This window comes from Sander vitreus, chromosome 14 (genome assembly GCF_031162955.1).
Source record: "Sander vitreus isolate 19-12246 chromosome 14, sanVit1, whole genome shotgun sequence".
Classification (NCBI taxonomy): Eukaryota; Metazoa; Chordata; class Actinopteri; order Perciformes; family Percidae; genus Sander; species Sander vitreus.
This window is the reverse complement of record NC_135868.1, coordinates 8,982,229-9,002,835: the sequence shown is the minus strand read 5'-3', so window position 1 is coordinate 9,002,835 and position 20,607 is coordinate 8,982,229. Positions and strand designations below refer to the sequence as shown.

General features: G+C 40.9%; 2 protein-coding genes across 2 annotated transcripts in view; both read right to left on the bottom strand.

The window, feature by feature from the left end:
- Positions 1-3,175: 3,175 nt before the first annotated feature.
- Positions 3,176-16,881, bottom strand: tfap2e (transcription factor AP-2 epsilon). The gene is made up of 7 exons (XM_078267857.1): positions 16,514-16,881; positions 13,844-14,284; positions 11,715-11,769; positions 8,164-8,395; positions 6,217-6,335; positions 5,585-5,723; positions 3,176-4,238 (listed from the first exon to the last, which is right to left on the bottom strand). Exons 1-7 carry the CDS (start codon positions 16,550-16,552, stop codon positions 3,977-3,979), a joined length of 1,287 nt encoding a protein of 428 aa, XP_078123983.1. The 5' UTR covers positions 16,553-16,881; the 3' UTR covers positions 3,176-3,976.
- Positions 16,882-17,834: 953 nt separating this feature from the next.
- Positions 17,835-20,607, bottom strand: part of ncdn (neurochondrin) — a 6,142-nt gene continuing 3,369 nt past the window's right edge. Inside the window, exons 4-7 of the mRNA XM_078267856.1 lie at positions 20,049-20,287; positions 19,740-19,955; positions 19,460-19,602; positions 17,835-18,619 (exon numbers count right to left, since the gene is read on the bottom strand). Of these exons, the coding sequence (XP_078123982.1) occupies positions 18,201-18,619; positions 19,460-19,602; positions 19,740-19,955; positions 20,049-20,287 (1,017 nt within the window). The 3' untranslated portion in view covers positions 17,835-18,200. The remainder of the gene's footprint in view (positions 18,620-19,459; positions 19,603-19,739; positions 19,956-20,048; positions 20,288-20,607) is intronic.

The following is a 20,607-nucleotide window of genomic DNA, read 5'->3' as shown; positions in this document are numbered from 1 at the left end:
TAATTTTTTGCACCCTTCTCCTACCGTAGCCGTTAGCCTTTTGCTATGGTTAACAGAAGGCTGAACACTACATTTTCTCTCCATCTCTGAAACGCTTCGCCGATATTGACATGTATTACGATATTTTATTACATTTGTCAGACTCCCTTTTCGATAAGTCCGTCTTCCTTTTTCTGGTGTTGCTTTGCAGTGTAAGCAGTTGTTGCCAATGCTGGAATAGCAACATTTCCTGCAGGATTTTTCACCATTGAATCGGGCTTGCACCATCTGAAGGAACTTGCACGTGCATCTTCATTTGTAGAACAGCCAATAGGAATGTCCTCTATGACCTGTGACGGGCTAGCCTGAAAACAGAGCCAAGAGGAGGTGCTGAAGTCTAGTTTCTCTCAGACCACTTGAATTACAATATCCTGAAAGGTTGTTATGGAATGTTTGCCCAATGACGCCAAAAACACTAACACTGCCTACCCCAGCTTTAATTATTTTTCCTCACATATCAATTGCTCCTACAATTACAGTAGCTCCCACGACAAGACAAACCTAGCCAAGTTAATGTGCGTTTTTAATGAAAGCTGTATCCAATGCTACTTTATTTAACAGGGTATGTGTCAGTAATCAAGCTGTAAACAAAGTATTTTTAAACTTTGTAGGGAGTCGCTCACCATCAGGATGCAATTGTATCAAAAATAAACCAATTCTTAAATGTCTACGTTGCTAAATATTGTCTGATGCACACCTGCTGGATATGAAAATAAAAATAATACAAAAGAAAGCATTGGATTTCTGCACAATGTCAGCACTATGATTATTGAAAATGCAATGTTTTTGTTACATTAAAAAGATTTGTCAGGCATCAAATTCATAATTTAAAACCACATCATCTTGATGCTTGAGTCACAGGCAGCGTTTTTAGTAGATGTGCTGACAGTGTGCAGGAATTCAACGCTTTATTTTAAATGTATTTGGTAATGAAATTGGTTTTGAAAGATCAAGAATGGACCTGTAGGTTTAAAAGATGATCTTTGGGAGAAACACAATCAATGTTAATGATTTGCTAAACAAGTAGCTGCTGAAATAGATGGATTTTGACTGCATACAGGGAGTGTTACAGTAAATGAGCACACTTATATACAGCTGTAAATGGAAAAACCAGGCCAAGTTGGTAACATCACAGCTGAACGTGTGTGTGTGTGTGTGTGTGTGTGTGTGTGTGTGTGTGTGCGTGCGTGCGTGTGTGATTTGATTGTGTCTGTGTGATCGTGTGTGTGAGCGAGACAGCCAGCCCATGTGTACAAGAGTGTGTGTGGCTCTATCATCGTCTCCTCTCTCCACCACAGACAGGTGATTAATAAACATTAAACAATTCCTCCTCTCTCAAACACACCGGAATCTGACGGGAAGAGCAGCATATGTTTGCCTGGAGGCACAGAGAGAGATGGAGAGCGGCCCCGCTGAGTGTCAGATAGAGGCAGAGAATAGGGGGAAAGGGGGTGAGGGGGATGGGGAGGGGGTAGTTAGGTTACAGAGTGGGAGATGAAGGGATGGGGGGGATTTACACAGGAGGGTAATGAGATGGGAGGAGAGAAAGGGAGATATAGGGAGGTAAAAATGAGTGATGTTTGAGAGTGTACGAGCAGACGACACGTGTATGTGTGCAGTCCCTGGAAAGCAGTAATTGTGTTGAGTATCTAATCCTGGTTAAATAAAGTGAAGGACTGTGCAGGGAGGTGAGAGGTGGTTGGTGGGAGAAATATGGAACAGATGGGTTGAGGGGGAACCGGGGTGTGTGTGTGGCTTGTTGGGCGCTGGGGGTCGCACCGCTGCCTCCGCTCTCCCAGGTACTACAGTGTTCAGGGCTGCAGCTGTGACGCCGCTGTCTCCCTAGGCCCCTGCTGGAGCTCTGCATGCATAGAGGGGCCCTGGTTTTTTTTTAATGGCCCCTTGGGGTGCACGCAGAAAATGTATGACATGTAACATTTATAGTATTAAATTAATAGTAGAAGTGATCTATCAAGCTACAAGACTAAGAGTCTACAGCTACGCTAACAGCTCTGTGAGGCTGTACTTAAGCTTTCAGCTAAATGCTAACGTCAGCATGCTAATATGCTCACAATGACAATGCTAACATGTTAAAAATTACCAGGGTTAGGGTTAGGGTTCACCATCTTAGTTTGGTGTGTTAGCATGCTAACATTTGCTATTTGGCACAAAACACAAAGTACAACTGAGAATGATGGGAACGTCATGAGTTCTGCATAAACCATAGTATTGGACAAATCAAAAGTTTGCACAATAATTTTGGTACCAAACTTTAAGGCAATTCATTCAGTAGTTGTTGGGATATTATACTTAAAGATACAAATATCAAGCTCATGGTGGCACTAGAAGGAAAAGCCAGAGAATCACCTAAGTTATTTGGGTACTTCCTCTGGGAAGCAGGAATGTCTGTACAAATTTCTGTCCTAACCAATCTAGAAGATGTTGAGAAATTTCACTGGATAAGTAAAAGCTTTGACCTACTAATGGTGCTAGAAGAAAAGTCAAAAGATCACCAAAGTCAATAGGATTCATCCTCTAGGAAACATGAATGTCTGTTCATCATTTCATAACAATCCATGTTATTGTTGTTGAGATATTTCAGTCTGGACCAAAGTGCTGGACAGAGCTGAGAGAACATTGCCATCCCTGAAAATGAAATGCCAAACATTTACTGGTTTTGGCTGCTTTAATATAATTGTGAATTGAATATCTTTTGGTTTTGGACTGTTGGTCTGATAACACAAGCACACTGAATACACGACATTAGGCTCCTAGAAAGTGTAATGGACATTTCACACTATTTTCTGACATTTTATAGACTAAGCAATTAACAAAACAAATCGACACATCAATCAATAACGAAATTAAGTGTTGGTTGCAGCCCTCGCTATGACCTTCCTGTTGAAGTCACAATAGACTTTGCCTACAGGGATCAATAAAAAATATCATTATTGCGACAAATGGAAAGAGGAAGCATTTACAGTAAGAGCACAATAAAAGCCCATTGTCACCGTTGGATTTAAAGTAAGTTGAAATGGGCAGTTGCATTTAAAAAGGTACCTGAAGGTGCCATTACTTTTTATTGTTCTGATAATCCAGATGAAAACATAAAAGCAAAGTCATGAAACTAAACTGATCAGTTCTTAATTCTTTAATAATATATTACATTTATGCCGTAATACAATAATAATAACAACAGTAATAACATTAATAATAAACATACACAGAAAGTACAAAATGATTTGTGTTTTTAAGTTACCAACATGTAGTACTTCAAAATAAAAGAAACAAAATCTCCTTTAGCTGCCTTTGACTCCTCCTTGTTAGAGACCCCAGAGAACTCAATTTCCCATGACCACCCACTAAGAAGAACTATATATGGAAGCTGTGCTTGTCCAATCAAGTAGAGTTAAAAGTCTCCCAAAGTTCAAGAGGAGCAAAGAGCAGGTTGTTGTCTCGGATATGGCTTTACGACACTTCCCAGATGAGTTCAGTCCAAAACAATGTGTATGTGTGTGTGAGAGAGAGTGACTGATAAAGGCAGGGGTTTCTAAAACACAGATAAAGGTGACATGTTTACCAAAATAAAAAAGGGGGGAAATAAATACAGCCATATGTAGGAACTCATCCTGAAGAGATGTTTTGTAGACGCCATCATGACACAAACCAGCTACTGAGAAGAGAGGTCCATGCGTCATGTTGAGTGAGGTGGTTGTGGACACACATTACAGTACAGATATCATCATGACCCCCGCCTCCTTGATGAGATAGACTGCAGAGGTTTTTCTGGGAGGTAAAAGTCTCAGTTTTTATCCTGAAGGCGAAGGTAAAGAAGCAGAGGGGCACCGGTCTAGTCTTTTCCCCCTCTTTTCTCTTCCTTTCTGCCTCTCATCTCATCCATCCATCCATCCATCAACACATCTTGTCTGTCCTCCCTCTATTTGCGGTGCTTCATCTCCTTGTCGTGGTGGCTCTTCCCTCCACCCTCTCCTTTATCCAGCATTTTGATCGCCTCCATCAAGTAGCTCTGGAAGGCAGAGAGCGCGGCGCAGATGGCGGGAGTACCGAAGCCGTGGGTGAGCAGGCTGAAGTGGGTGAGGCTTCCCTGGACGCCGGGCTCCAGGCAGGGGTTGGGTCGACTGCCACCCAGAGGAGAGCGGTCCTGAGACATCATGTCCACAAACTCCTTACAGATCTCCCTGAGAAGAACAAAGACAAGACATTAGTTTGTCATTTTATAAATCTTGTATGAATGAATGAATTAATCTTTTAGGAGCATTTATTCAGTGTGCAGGTGCCTTGTTTATTGATATAGTTTTTGCCTTTTGGCCATTCCACACCTAGAATATTATTTAAGTTCATACTGTGTACAACATTGTGGCCTTACAAGGTTTTGGAAATCTAATATTTGACATTAAAAGTGAGACTACAAAAAATAGAGTGTTGTGAAGGTGGCTGTGGAGGTGGGCGTGGTCTGCAATCAGCAGCAGTGGAGAGAGGTGGGGGGGATGGATCAGGAGAGCAGCGCCAGGTGAGTTTATTGTCTCAGCTGATCGTTGTACTAATTAAACTCTCCCTCTATATCCAGTAGCGGGCTGGACCTACAGATGTCTGCCAAACACTACAGAAACAGGACTGGACTGTGAGAAATCGTTCTGTTGGTTCTTTGTTAAAACGTGAGCAACGGTCTGTGCGCCTGCCAGTAGCCTGGCTGAGGGAGGAGCGCGGTTGGAAGTTATAAAGTTGTGTTGAAAAGTTTAAGAAGTCAAAAAATAAACACTATTGCCTGTTAATTGTCTGCCTGGGCTGTGATCTGTGCTGAGGGGTAACCCACGGTGGCAGCGAGTCCTGCTAAAGTGGCCAAAATGTAGGTTGGTAAACAAAAACAAATAGCACACTATACCTTTTTTCAGTTGTGTTTTGTTAAAATCAGGTGCTGTTTGTTTATGTAAACCTTTCTCACATTCTTATAAAACAGATTAAGTTTGTAATTCGTAAATGATAAATCATATAACCAAAGCATTTAAATATAGTTCTTTCCCTTGGTGTTTTACAAGAATTAATTCTATCAGCATTTGGCATGAATTTGGTAGCACTAACTGTCCTGAATTACTCTTAAAGAGGCACTCCAGCGATTTAGTGTTGCACTTTTTTTAAGTTGCACGACCCACAAGAGACCAAAGCAGCAGAAGACAAAAACTAGACAAAAACTAGTTTACTCACACTGGTGAGTAAACTAAACTTTTACTCACCAGTGTGGTTCAAGCTCCTAAAATGCTGGATCCTACACTTCCCTTAATGCAGCTTAATAGCATTTTTTGTTAGACCCTCCCTGTCTGGTGAACGCTCACATCTTTCAAACTCCATGCCCTTTGGTTTGTAAAACATTTCTTATTTATTCTCAAAGCCCATGCTGAAATTACTCAAGTGATGTAACTTGATAAAACTCCTAGTAGTACTCCCCATGACCAGCAAATTGACTTTGACATGTAAAACCAGTGGAGTGCTCCTTTAAAATGTGCAGCGGGAGGGATGAGGCACTCACTTGGTGGCGAGCAGCATACTGCGCCGTGTTGGGAGCTGGTCCGGTTCGCTCTGCCTGCACAGATACTCAGCTGTGGCTTTGGCTGGAAACTCTGTCTCACAGACATAACCAAAGTCCCGCGCCAGATGGACGGCCTCACCTGGAGGAGGAGGAAGAGGAGAGTGTGTCTATTAAGACAGAGCCAACTAGTACACAAAGGGATAGTCTTCTGTATTAGTTAGACAAAAAGCAGCTCTACTTCTGTCTATTTAAGAGTCAAATGTCAGTGCTTCAGTTTAGATTTCATATCAGATGATAATCCATATTTATGCTTTTACCTGATACACATTTAAAAGACTGCTGTAACCGCTCGGGTCAGGTCAGGTCAAGAGACAAAAATAGAGACATTTTTCTCACTTTCACTACTCAAACAGTTCACTGCTCTTTGGCTTTGTGAGGCAGCCGCAGCTTTTTCAAATGACACCATCCATGCATGCATCCACCCATGCTATGACTTGTTTATTCATGTCTGCTCATGCGTAGATATTTCTATGTGAATATGTGTCTCTATCTGTCAGGATGTATGCAGGTCACTGTATGTGTGTGTACGAATGTATGTGTGTGTGTGTGTGTGTGTGTGTGTGTGTCCCTACCCTCCACTAGAGATGTTAGGAGAGTGACGTTCGCTGCCTTGCGTCGCCCGGCGGGCAGGTTGAGGCCAATCTTCTCCAGACGCTCTCTCAGACAGCGGCCACCATTCTTTGACTTCGCCCTGAGGGGGGACAGGGAGACAGAGAGAGCAGTTTTTAGGAGATGGTCCTTGTGGTGTGTGTGTGTGTGTGTGTGTGTGTGTGTGTGTGTGTGTGTGTGTGTGCATGCGTGCGTGTGTGTGTGTGTATAAGTTTTGTAGTGGCGTGTTTGTGTGTTCCTGTGTCTATGGCTGTTGCATTTGTGTGTGTGTGCATTTATGTAAGTGAATGTGAAGCTGAAATCTCCCTACAGTATGTTCCCTGTCAACACTGATAGTGTCTTGTATTTTTTGGTGTTTTTAGCGGTTGCTTTACTTCCTTTTGCCTGTTCTCAACCCTTTCTTTAATCTTAAATATCTGACTTTAAGAACATTTCAATATCTATTTATACAGAGATATAATACAATGTACTTATCAATGTAATTATCAAAAGTAAAAGTACTTGTTATGTAGAAAACAGCCTCTGTGAGTGGTATGTTGTTATATTTTTTATTAATGGAATATAAGGTTTCATGTATTAATGTGGAAGTAGCATTTCCCTGTTGTAGCTGGTTGAGGTTGAGGTGGAGCTTATTTTAATTACTTTATATAATGTTGGGTGGTGTATCTGTAACAATGCATTGTATTTTTATAAACTGATCATTTATTTCATATGTAAAATTTTAATGTCCAAAGTAACCAGCTGTCAAATAATTGTAGTGGAGTAAATAAGTGCAAATACCTCACAATGATAGGCAGTGATTTATTATCAGTGGGGTAGCTGTAGCTCTCCTCTGAGGAGGTTTACAATATTTACTACCCTTTAGATCTTTTAATTATCTCCTCTTAAAGTATTTCAGCCAGCAACCCGAAACATAAAGTTGTTGTCTTGCCCCGAGGCGGTGGTTCATTAAACCACATTGCTTCTCTTGTGATTTAGTCCCATGACCCATTTTGGGTCCTCAGCTCTGGCCCTTTAGTTCAGTTAAAGCGCTCTTATTCTGAAAAGCGTACACCATGTTCACATCAAGAGCCCCTGTCGTGTGGTTTAAAGCATTTTGTATAAACTAAAATCTACAGTATACTCACAAATTCAATAAGGAAGCAGTCTGAGTCCTATCCCATATTCAGTTTGTCTTTGTTACATTATTTTTGTTACATTTGTAAAATTCAACAAAAAACAAGATGTTTTGGTAGCTTCTATCTCTGCCCTGCAGTGATGTTCATGCTTCTTGTTTTTTCTCTTTCACTTGACTAAAAATGGATACATATCTTTTTCCTCGAACTCCATCCATAGTCTACCGGAGCCTGAAACCTCCTGAAAGCTTCTTTTCCCCTAGAAGACCAGCACAGCTTTCCTGTTTTGTGCCATAAAGAAGCACCTCTGTGCAGTAAAACAATCCAATTAAAAATGCAACTTAAAGGTCGGTGGAGGCTTCCAAAAACCCTCTTTGATGGTGTTGTTTTTTGATCATTATGGTAAAGTTTGTAATCACTTTTGTTGCAGGTTAGTGAGTCTTTGGATCTGAATCACATCAGGCGCTCGGATTCCAAGTCTAGTTAACCCACTTGCAGATCCACTTGTGACCCTTTTATAGCTGACCAACGTTGAATACCTTGCATATGTCTATAATCTGTGACAGTTAAACCAAGAAAAGATTTTCTCTTCTCACAATGTTGCATTTTAACAATGTTTAGAGGCCTAATGAGGTAGAATTCGCCAGTATAACAGCAAAGATTTGAGAAAAGTCCGACAAGGTTGGGAGTTACTGATTTAAGGCATATTTTTGTCTTTAAGTGTAGGCTTGGAGTTCAAAAACACAACTCTAAAAAGCTATATCACACCCTCTTCATTCCCCATGTTCCTCTCACCTACGCAGGACTCCACCCAGCAGAGAGGCGTTGAGGCACTCAGGCGGAGAGAGGCGTCGCTGCACCTCCCCGACCGTCACCTTGTACTTAGAGGTGGAGCTGAGCAGCGAGAGGCGACCCGGGACCGAACAGAAAACCTCGGCTGGGTTGGACACGGCTCCCATACCGAGACCCTCCTTACCGAGGGACAAGATTGAAAGGGACGACCCGTTCAGCTTGGACGGGATGGGAACTAGGGGAGAAATAAAAGAGGTAGAAAAGAGAAAAAGAAAGTTCAGGCTTATTTGCATGCAAACTTTATATGTTTTAGGCTATTTGCATTATTTGTGTCAAACAAAAATTTGAAAATCAAAGCTACAAAAAGTTTACCGGCAACAAAAACAGGATGCAAAGGGGATCATCAATCTTAACATATGTCTTCTGCAGTGATAATCATTTTGTGTGAATGACAGCATGCTCCTCCTCTCCTGATTAATCAATTCAGTGTAATGTTCTCCCCTGCGTCGACAGCTCTAATTGTGGAGTGCGGCTGGTTGATTCTGTTGTTTAAACTGCAGGTGGTTATATTTTAACTGTGCATTTTCAAATAGCTGTATTTCTCACCTTCAAGATCTCAATTCACACTCACTCTTCTGCACTTTGGTAAACTTTTAAGATGTGTTTTTCTGTATGTCTTGTTTGCGAAGAGGGGCCTCAAAGCCAATCGTCTGAAGACTTTTCCAACCACTTTAGGAGTTTAAGAGTAACGTGGCCTTTTTAAGAAGCATCTCCTTCAATTGTTAGTTGCCCAGAATACCTGTTGCAGCACTGATATTGCAAGGTCTTTCACTTACTAATAATGATTTCTGTTGGCATTGAGACCAAAGTCTATTTGGCTTTTCAACCTTTGTTATGTCATCTTTTAATGTGTTAATTGGTGTTGATGAAATTATCTTTGGAGTCTTAATCTTAAATCCTAAATCCACTGAATCTGCAGTTGTGTGGGCAGAAATCCTCTGAATTGAGAGGATTGAAAGGAAGCAACCCCTTTGTCTGTGTGTGTGTGTGTGTGTGTGTGTGTGTGTGTGTGTGTGTGTGTGTGTGTGTGTGTGCGTACGTGCGTCATACATTTATCTGTAAAAGTGTTGTAAATAAATATGTGTTGTGTGTGTCTACTTCTATACTTATGAGGACCACAATTTCTAGGAAGGATAGAAAGAGCAAATACCTCATTGGTTTATGGGGCTGTTTTTGGACTTCATTTTGGGTTCATAGTCATCCAAATGATTTTTCATTCACCTCTAGTGATCCCTAGCCATGCAGATGCATTTGTTTTTTTGTGCCTAGGTTTTGAGATACTGATGTTTGAAATTTCTGCCTCCACCCCAATACAAAAGAACTGAATGTTGTTAAAAAAAAAAAGATGTATTTCTAAAAGTAATCAGTTTTCATTGGAGAAGCTATTGGCTGAGGAAATAGTACTGATAAAAAAAAACAGTTGTCTAGAGTTAATTGGTAAACAGTATTCGGAAGAATGACTTGCTGTTGCATATTTTGAATGGGATTTTTTTAATGCTGCGAGCACCTCAAAACAAAATCCCATTCACCTCCATTGTAATGTTGTGGAGGCAGAAATCTGGACAACCAAATTAAAAAAAACAAATTAAACCAATCCTATTAGCATGACTGGACACCACAAAAGCTAAGAAAGAGAAACAATATATATTTTAAAAGGATATTTTATGCCTTAATTACTAAGTCGACAGTAGAGAGATAACAGGAATCGAGAGGAGAGAAATGCGGAACGACATGCAACAAAGTCCCCCCCCCGGAAACATGTTTTTTCTTGTAATTTGGGAAAAACGGCCCTTTAAGGTGAGCTAGGAAATGAATTAAGCCAATAAAGGTGTTTATAAGAATGAGCACATGTACCTACATTTTAAACAATGTCAATATTCTTATTTGTACTCTCTCTCTCTCTCTCTCTCTCTCTCTCTCTCTCTCTCTGTAGTCTCTTCAATCCTGATGGCTCTGCAATTTTCCTTTCTCTCTCTCCTTTAAAAAAAACAAATCTGGATAACTGTACAGTGAAACATCGGATCTCCCCTCGCACTCTGTGGGCGGAGGGTGGCCTCTTTAGGACGCCCTGCTGTGCAATGCAGACTGAAAGAATCTCTTAAAATCCTCTCATTCACAAGCAGCTGATCAGCCGGCCGGTGAGGCCACAGAGCAGCAGAGTCTCCTCTAAAAGCTCTCTCTCTTTCTCCTTTGTCATCTCTCTGCCCCTCCCTCTCTTTCTCTTATCATCTTTGACTCTTTCTGCTTTGCCTCCCACTCTTTATCTCCTTCCTATTTCCGTGTCTTTTTTTCCTATATTCTGTCTCATTCTCTTCTCCCTGTTGGATTGTCTTATTCATGAGGGCTTTAGGTTTGCTCTGCTATCTGCTATACTGTAAGTGCTCGCTGGTGAGAGTCTCGCTGTGGTAATTGATCAATTCTAAGCGTTTGGCAAACAAGTGGAATCACTGTCACTTTATTAAATGACTGCTGGTTTTGCAGTTTGAATCGAGCTAGAAATTTACAGTATGTGCCTCCTCTTCCTCAGGGACGTGATTTGGAGAATTGTAAGGTCAGTAAGGGGTTTGGATATTTAGAATTAGGACGCCTAAATGTATTCAAAATGTGAATGGATAATGTTCAAAATGCACATTTGTTCTTCATTTAAAAGGAAATTCTCTAAAATAAGCAAAAGCACATTAAATGTTATGCTGTCAGTCAGTTTATAACACACTAGGTGTCATCTTTAGCATGGTTTCAGAGCAAACGTTCACTTTTTTTTTTGCTGCAGCACTACAAACCCAAACAGGCCCATCTATCATATCAGGCAAGGTTTTCACAGAAACACACTCCACCAGCAACAAATCCAACTTGAATTTTCTAATCGTGCCCCTGTGTCTCCTGCAACTCAGAGTCGGTAATATTAGAGTGATCATACTCTGCAAATTTCCCCACAACTCCTCTTTTATCATGTTCCCCTCCCTTTTCTTCTTTGCCCCACTTCTCCTCACCTCATCATTCTAATCCCTCTCTCTCTCTCTCTCTCTCTCTCTCTCTCTCTCTCCCTCCCTCTCTCTCTCCCTCTCCCGCTCTCTCTCTCATATGACCATGAACAGTTCATTAAGAATGTGTGCCTTTGGGGTGAAGTCTGCAGCTGAGTATTAGAGGACTTCTTGACTTCAAATGAAATAGCAAAACAGAATTATTTATAGTGTGTGTGTGTGTGTGTGTGTGTGTGAGACAGCGATAGAGAGAGAGAGAGACTGGTGTTGGAGTGCCCCTAAACACAAAACCCCCTTCAGCATGTATAGCACAATTATATAGGTGCACACTTAGACACAAATGCACCACACACGTGCATGCACGCACACACACACACACACACACACACACACACACACACACACACACACACACACACACACACACACACACACACACACACACACACACACACACACACACACACACACACACACACACACACACACACACAAACCTCTCCCACCTCTTACCTTTTTTAATGACAGAGTGGTCGAGGATGCCCAGGGCTGATCCTTCCTCCATTCCCTGTGTCAGACAGACAGACAGTCACTATCATTTATCCACCGGCCTCAGAGCCAAAACACACATTTATATACACACTAAAATACAAGCTCACACACACAGCTTTTCTCTCTCAGGCCAAAGCAAGATGGACGGTCCAACGTTAGGTTTTCCCTCGCAGCAGATATGAACTAAACTATCTATATCCAAGTAAATCATAAAATCTGTTACTCTTATTGGATTTAGTTTCTTTGTGCAGATGGAAAGCAGGAAAGATGGTAAATGGAAGTTATGACTGATGATTTAACATTTTAAACAGTTTATTCATACTACACAGCTTGCCATTTAATATTTAAAATTTGTAGAATCATATAAATGTATATTTTTATGTTATTTATGAGTTTATTGGTTGGTTCATAAATCATACATTTAGACAAGAAAAGTTGCCTCTTATAATTTTTCAATGCCACAAATCTACTTATTTTCTAAAAATACAATTAAAGAAATACCGTCATTATTTAGACTTTTTCAAATAACTACAGAGCAGTTTACTTATATTTTTTTTTTTGTGCGTAGAAATGTAATAATTTCCAATATGTGAACATAATTTTTTTTTTTATATTTCTTTCACTATGCCTAGGTAAAAGTCATATGCGAAAAAAGAAAATATGCTTTAATATTAATCAGAAACAGCCACCGTAGTTCACCGATTCAAAAAATAAATTAAAGCATTTTCAGATGATTTGATCTTTTCATTCTCTGAGGATGAAATTGTCTTGCTGTGCGATTCTGGGATGTTTCCTTTGTGGTGTATTTATAAGAGGATTCAAACGCGAAGGATATAATCCATTAATCAAATAAAGGTCCTTGTCAAGTGGGAGCGTTTAACAGTAACATGCCCGGGTTGACTCCTTGCCTGGCGCTCCTCTCAAACGTTTCTTTTCTATTAATGACCGTGCACATCAATTGGTCTCGGTGTGTTTTTCTGCGAGGAGGCAACAAACAGCGTCTGCAGCTGCACCTGCTGCAGGGAAGCTGACTGCTCAATAAACCATAGAAACTATTCTTCTCCCAAAAAACCTGCAGAAAGCAAAAGGCTGCAGAATCAATTTGTCTTTGTGCGAAACATCGGATACTGCATGAATGTCCTGACCAATAATAAGACGGTCAAATGCCACCAAAAAAACCCGTATTTTTATAGAGCTAAAATCTTAAAACCTCAGAAAAATAGGAATTATTTTCATTTATTCAACACAACTCATACTACTTCCTCCTATTGTAAACCCATATATAGAGTAGGATCCAATTCATTAAGCTCAACTTAAATGTTAGATGAAACACGTCTCTGGCTCATAAACTCTTAAAAAAAACGTATTCAACAGGCCATCTAAAATTCACACCTGACAAAATGGAGGATCGTTATCTAATATAGTTTTATTCATTCATATATGAACGAATTTTGAAGAGAAAATAAAACATTTCTAATATTGCTGCAGAAATTTCAGGGCTGACATCTCACTTCAACAGTACAGTTTGTTTAAGAGATGCACAACTGTTTTCCTTCTTTTTTTGGATATCAGACACCAAAACTGCTAATGTGATTTTTTATTTATTTTTTTTTTAATGGGAAATTCAGATAAAATAAGATAAAGTTCTGCAGGAGTTAAAAAAAATATAAATAACAGGTTAAACATTCAAAATGAATGAAAATGATTAATAATATGTAGCAGTCGTTAATTAAATGTGTTTACTTAAAAATCTATTTGATTAACGTGAGCTATATTCATCATGTTTGTGTCGTTTGAAGAAAATGGAAGATAAATTGCCTTAAGGGCCTCTTGCAAACAAACACGTCTTTTTAAGTATGGGATACATTTTTGCACTTATTTTCTATGATATTGGGTTAACATAATGGCATTGGAATAGAGAAACATAAAGAGTCAAATAAGCTCAGAGGAGATTTTGTTGATAAGAGTTCATGTTTTTGCGCACTGATTGGATACCAAGTGACTTTTACGCACGGTCTTCCTAGAGCGCTGCGCCAACGCCAACGCAACTAAAGGATGGAAAGCCAAAATAAATACATAAATAAAGTCACCTGAATGTCGTCCAGGCCGTGATGTCCCAGTTGCATCCCGAGAGGACCGTCCCCGAGAGCGGCAGCACCTTCTCCGAGACCGTGCAGCAGCCGAGGGACAGCTGCATACTCCCGCCGGGGGTCGAGGCTCAGAGCCCGGTGCGACTGTGAAAGGAGTCCCCCATCGTCGGAGCGCGACCTCTGCGAGTGCCATGCCACTTGCTGATGCTGATGGATGGAGTTGATGGAGGTGTAGGGGTCTGACAGGTGGGAATATGAGTCCTGGCTTTGGGAGTATGGCAGGGAGGACTGGGGATAGGGGGGAGGGAAGTACGGAGGCTGGAAGTCAGAGGCCGGAGTGTGGCAGAGCGGGGGAGCCGAGGAGTAAGCGGCCTGGTTCAGGGAGGACAGCTGGGAGAGGCGCCCGCTCGGCGAAGAGCCGCTTAGTCCGTCTGCGCGGTCCTGCAGAAAATGTAAAAGTTTGCTTCATATCAGGAGCTCAAAGGCTTCATCAAACTGTTCTCCCAAAGGTGCAACACGGCACTGACTATTTCATCAAATGTTAGATTTCAATAGTTATAAGCTCCGGGAAATATAGTAATTATTTAAAACAATAAAGCACAAATCGCAAACTAAAAATATATAAAGACGAGTTTAATATAACACAAAACAACAATAACACATAAATAAAATTATTTCCATTTTTAATTAGATGGTTGGAAATAGCAGCAGCGCTTGAAGTGATGTGCACTGGCAGAAGACGCCTTTGGCATTGCTCCTGAACAGTGTCAGAAAGGTCACGGCCACCAAGAAGCTGCACAAAGGACAGGTAATGCACAACAACAACACCACGTTGCTCCGGGAGGGGGGTTACATCTGTAAATAATCTGTCATCTTGTCAACAAAACCACATTGACTCCACAAGTGAAAATGAAAGAGGTTCATTCAGGCTGACAAGGCGTAGAAAACTAAATGTGATCTTAATGTGACTTTACAAGTTTATTCCCTCACGTAACAGCATGCATGTGTAAAAATATGTAGTCCACTAGCCTACATTTCTGCTCGAACGCATCCTGGTAAAATTGGATTTTTTAAAGCTGGGTCACCCAGATCAATGCTGTTGTTGTGGAACAATGTCCATTATCTGCCAGGCAGAGAGGCCCGCTGCCAGGTTAAAGCACATACATATATATATATATATATATATATATATATATATATATATATATATATATATATATATATATATATATTTGTCATCACCCACACCGTGCAGGGTTCTGTGTCCATCATTTTAGTCTAACAAAGTTAATATTTAAGGTTGTACAACGCAACAACACTCCTCCAGACAGATGGACTACTACTCTGTCTCGGCATGTCACAGTTTGTGCAGCGAGTGGACACTTCACTGTCAGCCGGTCTCACTTGCTGTGACACTGTGCAGACAAAGACCATCTCCGCGGACAGATGCGCGGCGCCGCAACACTAAACTCAGTGTCAAAAAGGCTCATTGGAAAGTATGGACACTTGACCCTTATGATTCCACTGGAGAGCAAAGAACACATTTAAAAAAAAGTGTATTCAATTGTCAGCCAAAAAAAAAATCAGTATCTTAAGCCTATACTGTGCAAGCTGACAGTTGATGTCACACGTTTAAAAATGCAACACATTGATAAATCATAAAGTATTTCTTTATACCTAATTTACCCGAAATTAGCTGTTATTAATGATAGCACATGGTGCGCATATTTCAGACTCAGTCTACTGACACTCGGAATAGAATATCAACTCTTTCTTAAATTGAGTTATTAATGAACAGACACCAGCAGTCCAAATACCGTAAAAACCACGAGTATCTATTAAACTCACCATAGCCGAATAGGTGTGGATTAACATCTGGACCTCTCTGAATACACCCAAATTTAAAATTCAAAAGGATGCGCAGGCTTCCAACGACTGAAAGATGTCACCAAATGTTCCGGTATGTACTCCAGGCTGTTTTTAACGGTCCATTAAATTCAAAGGTGTTATTTACTTTTCCTTCTCTCTGTTTGACGGAGGTCTTTACGCGCAGATGAAAAGCTACTGTCAGATACACACGCGCACAACACACACAGAGTCCTACAGACTCTCCATGAGCGCACTACTTATAGGTTTTGCGCGCACCCGGCAGAATGATGGGAGGGGTCGACAGGGTCTCTTTCTCTTAAAGAGATATATTCATTCAATTACCCTCCGTTAATTCAAACACACACACACACACACACACACACACACACACACACTGTACTTTTACATTTACTGATTGTTTGGTTTAAAAATGGCACTGAATCATATTCTGGACTTTGCGCACCCAGAAAGACTATACAATATCAGTGTTTCCTCTGTGTTTATTCAAGAAGTATCTCAACAAAAATCATTTAAAACAAGAAAATCATATTCTCAATTTTTTTACGTCTAGGTTAAGATTACAGTCGCTTTTACACACAGATATCCAGCTCCCTCTAGTTAGAAGTTTTGGATTTTTATCAGCTTTACACTTCAAATAAAACAAATTTCTCATCTTCTTTTAAAAACAAGCCAACAGGCCCACCATGTGCAGCATTTCACGCAATGAGGATAGACTTCTAAATTACAGAACTAAAGCTGCTAAAAGATACAAATGTACCAATGAAAAAAACCCTCTTTTACCTGCAGAACGTCAGTCTTGGTTCGGGATTTCCAGAGCATGGTGGTGCCGGGGGCTATCAGTCTGGTTGTCAAGCTGCAGCTGAGGGGTTAATGTGACGCGGTGGATGGAGAGGAGACGGGCTGAAGGTACAGAGAGGAGTGAGTTAGTTTGAGAGATGATGCAGGAGTTTGTATGGATGGGTGTTGGGGAGGGGGGTAAAAGGAAGAAAAGGGCGGGAGGTGACAGGAGTCGCAGAGGGGGTAAATAAAAACTTTTCACGGTTTGTGCATGGACTATTATAGGATCAGGGATGAAATGGTGAAGATGGCGATAATCACAAGGCAGTGAATCACCGATATTAACAAAAACGTGATTTTCGTCTTGTGAAACACCATGCAGGACTTCACATTTTGTTGTAAATGTATGTCAACATAAAAATAAATATTCTAAACTGAGAAAATATATTTATCCAAATAGCTGCAAAACAATACATATGAACTTACATTTAATATTTTATTGAGATGAGTCACTTTTTCTACAACGTTTTTAACGAAATCACTGTTAATAACAGAATACACACATACTTTTTTATTACTTTATCATGCTTTCTCCAACATTTCACTGCATAAAAAACTACTACTAAAAAACAAACTAGTTGTTTTCCTAAATCTGAATCAGGAAGCAGAATTGGAGGGGGGGGGGGGGGGGGGAGAGGGACTTAAACAAGAAAAAAACACTCGAAAGTTATACATTCACAGCTCCCTCTACAAATGTACAGCGGTGGAGTGTGTCCAGAACCTCAAGCCACATTATATCCAAACAAGTCTCAGTGCGCCATCTTGTGGCAGTTCATAGAAAAGAGGACTCTTGGATTAACTACAGGAACACTTATCCACCTTAACAGGGGCCTGCTGTGACATCATGGTTTGTTAGATTTGATCACCTTTATCATATGCATTTCATTTATACAAAACTGGGTAAAGTAACTGGGTAAAAACTTCAGGCCAGAGTAGCAGTCTTGTTATTTGATACCTGGACTCGACTTGAGACTTAAAAACCAAAACATCTCAAGCTTTGACATGATAAAATCCCGGAACAATAAAAACTAGAAGGGTACTCTGCATGCATTCCTTGCATTGCTACACAGCTTAAAGGATTTGGCCTATGACAACAGTGTGTCTTTTAATACTTTTTGACTTCCCTATCCTGTCTGTGGCTTCCAGCCCCAGAGTCAATTTTTTCCTACTGTGGATGTAAAAAAACTCAACCCAATGAGCTCTGCTTCAGGTGGAAGTGTTCAACTAGTTGGTGGCAAGTAACACAAGCAAAAAGTGGCTCTGGTAGGTTTTCTAACAAAATAGCTTTTTATTAAAGACGTTAGCATTTCACAATTGACATGTAAGAAACCGTGTCTTTTCAGAGCACAGCTGTCTAAACATTTGCATTACATTACACAAAAAATATGTTCATAATTTTGAGTGCCGTTGTTTCAATGCAAGCTCATTTGCAAAGATCACAAGACCAGCAGCATCTGGGGCCTTTCATCTTTTCCTTACAATAAAGTATGGGGCAACAGGTAACACATTGTATAATGTCAGATTGGTACAAGTAATAAACACACGTTTAGCTTCAGTAACAGCCCTCCTTTATTACTTCATTTTTAAAAATACTCCATTAAAAGAGCATATTGTCGGCAGCAGTTTGGTTTCACTTCACTCCCACTGACTTCTTCAGGTTCCTCATACAGATCAAAGCTCCTTTATCATTTTTCATCATGTCTCCAATCTCCACTTTACAGACCGGGCACTGGTCTGCCATGGCGCACAGAGCTTCCTCTAGCGCCTCCTGTGTGTGCTTGTCAGGTAGTGCGCTACACTGACTCAGCATGGTAAGTGTGTGTTTGAGCCAACCTTCCTCTCTGACCAGGGTGGTGATCCAGGGCTGGGCGCGAGCGCAACCTCCCAGAGCCTGCAGACACAACCTCCAGAGCTCCGCAGCCTCGTCCCAACTCTCCTCCCAGCTGAGGCTCACCTTAACTGGACCGGGGCTGGCGCTAGAGTCCAGGGCGCTGCGGAGGAACCGGAGAGCTGTGGAAAAGAGCCGCCTCTGGCCGGCTTCAACTGAGCCTGGAAAATAAAAAAACTATACGTCTTTCCAATGCTTCCAATAACCGACATGTTGTGGTTGTTTTTAAATTAAAAATGTGATAAAATAGAAAAATAATAATTTTAGCACTACAAGGGACCCATTTCACAATACAGAGAGTCAACAGACTGATTGATTAATGCAGGTTTAAAGAGAGAGACTCAGTCAACATCAGTTGATGTTTACAGCCCCAATCTGCATTTTGTGTACAGCAGCATTTCTATCCAACATAGAGCCCACATGATCCACATTCCTATAGGCCTTTTTCAAAGCAGTTAAAAGGAAATGCACAAGGGTAACAAATAACATTAGTAATGGCTGCATTAGAATTAGGTTTGCCAGTTCCACAGCCCTGGTATAGGCCTTTTTTACAGAAGACATTTCGACATGTCACAGGAGGAATAACAGGTGTAAATAATTAAATTAATAATGGCTGAATTCCATTTAGCTGCTTCTATTTCAAAGTCCGGGTGCTGTGAATAGTAGCTCACTGGCTCACTGCCACTGGGCTTACTGGGGCATTTGAAGAGAACAGAGCCATTGTTAATGTTACTGCTAACGCCTGCGATGTCATAATGTCTGCTGTGAAAATGGCTTCTTTACAAGCACATTGAATAAAAATACAAATACAAGCACTAAAACAAAATTGCAGGTTTGCTGTAGTGCACTGTGGAATTACTATAGAATTTAAACACAGACATACAAACTGTACGGAGGGTATTGTTGCATGTAATTAATCACTGGACAAGAGTTAACGTTGAACACAACTGGAAAACAAATTGGTACAAAGTGTGTGATTAACCAAAAGAAAACTATTTTACCTGAAGGGGCGGATTTAAGTCTGCCAATCATCAGCGCCAACGTGCAGTAATTTGCCGCTAGGACAAGCAGGCGAGGTTTATGCACCAAAACTGGAAGTGCTTCACTCAGAAGGGCCTCCAGCTTTCTGAAACATGGGTCCTTCCTAAACAAAAAAATAAAAGTTAAAATGTATAACTTCATAAACTGTTGAACTGTGATATCGCAGTACTGATGGATGGAAATGAAACAACAGATCAATATTTAGCTTCAGATGAGTATTTCATTTTGTAAACCAGCTACCTGACTCTCTCTGGCTCTGTGACGGTGAAGTTGAGGAGGGCTGAGCAGGCTGTCTCCATGCTGGGATCCCTGGCCGATGCCACCCCACTTTTCCTCTTGGGGGAAGTCCAGCACTGTGACAGAAAGTCCACCAGCAGGGCCGGGGTGTCGAGGGTGAGCAGCACCTTCCTGGGACCTTCCTCTGCTGACAGATGGCACAGAGCTGGAAGAAGATACCTGAAGAGGATGTAAGGGAAGAGGAGAAAGTACTGTCAGATAACTGCAGAATCTATGGAATAAAGTATAAAATTATAGGATTGATACACTTACCTCAGAGCTTCTTTGCCCGTCCACGCCCCCCTCTCCTCTCTGTCGGACATCTCGGCCATCCAGTCAGAGAGGCCCTGCATCGGGCTCTCACCCTGCAGGTGGCTTCGGGAGTAGCCGATCAAGAACGGCAGCAGTCCAGTCACTTCCTGCTTCAGACAGGAAGTCTCCTCGGCCAGCCAGGAGCACAGAGAGCGGAATGTGGCGAAAACAAAAGGGTCACCATAACGACTTGGATCCACCTACGAGAACAGGAAGAGGTTTCAAAATATAAGAATACAAGTAAGAATTTTATATAAATAAAGATTTATAGATCCTCCTCTCTCTCCTTGACTGTATGATAGAAAAGTATTTTACCATACCAAATTCATGAAATGTTTTACTCTTGCTACTCTTTCAAAACCTTCCTAGTCTGCCAAAATATTTCATTCCTACATTCTTTTCCCCTGGCAGTGCACCAAGGAAAAAAGAAACCAACAAATGTTTCTTTTAATTGCTTTCCTAATGTTACATTCTCTAACAATAGCAAACATAATAAAATATAACATTTGGTAGGACTGAA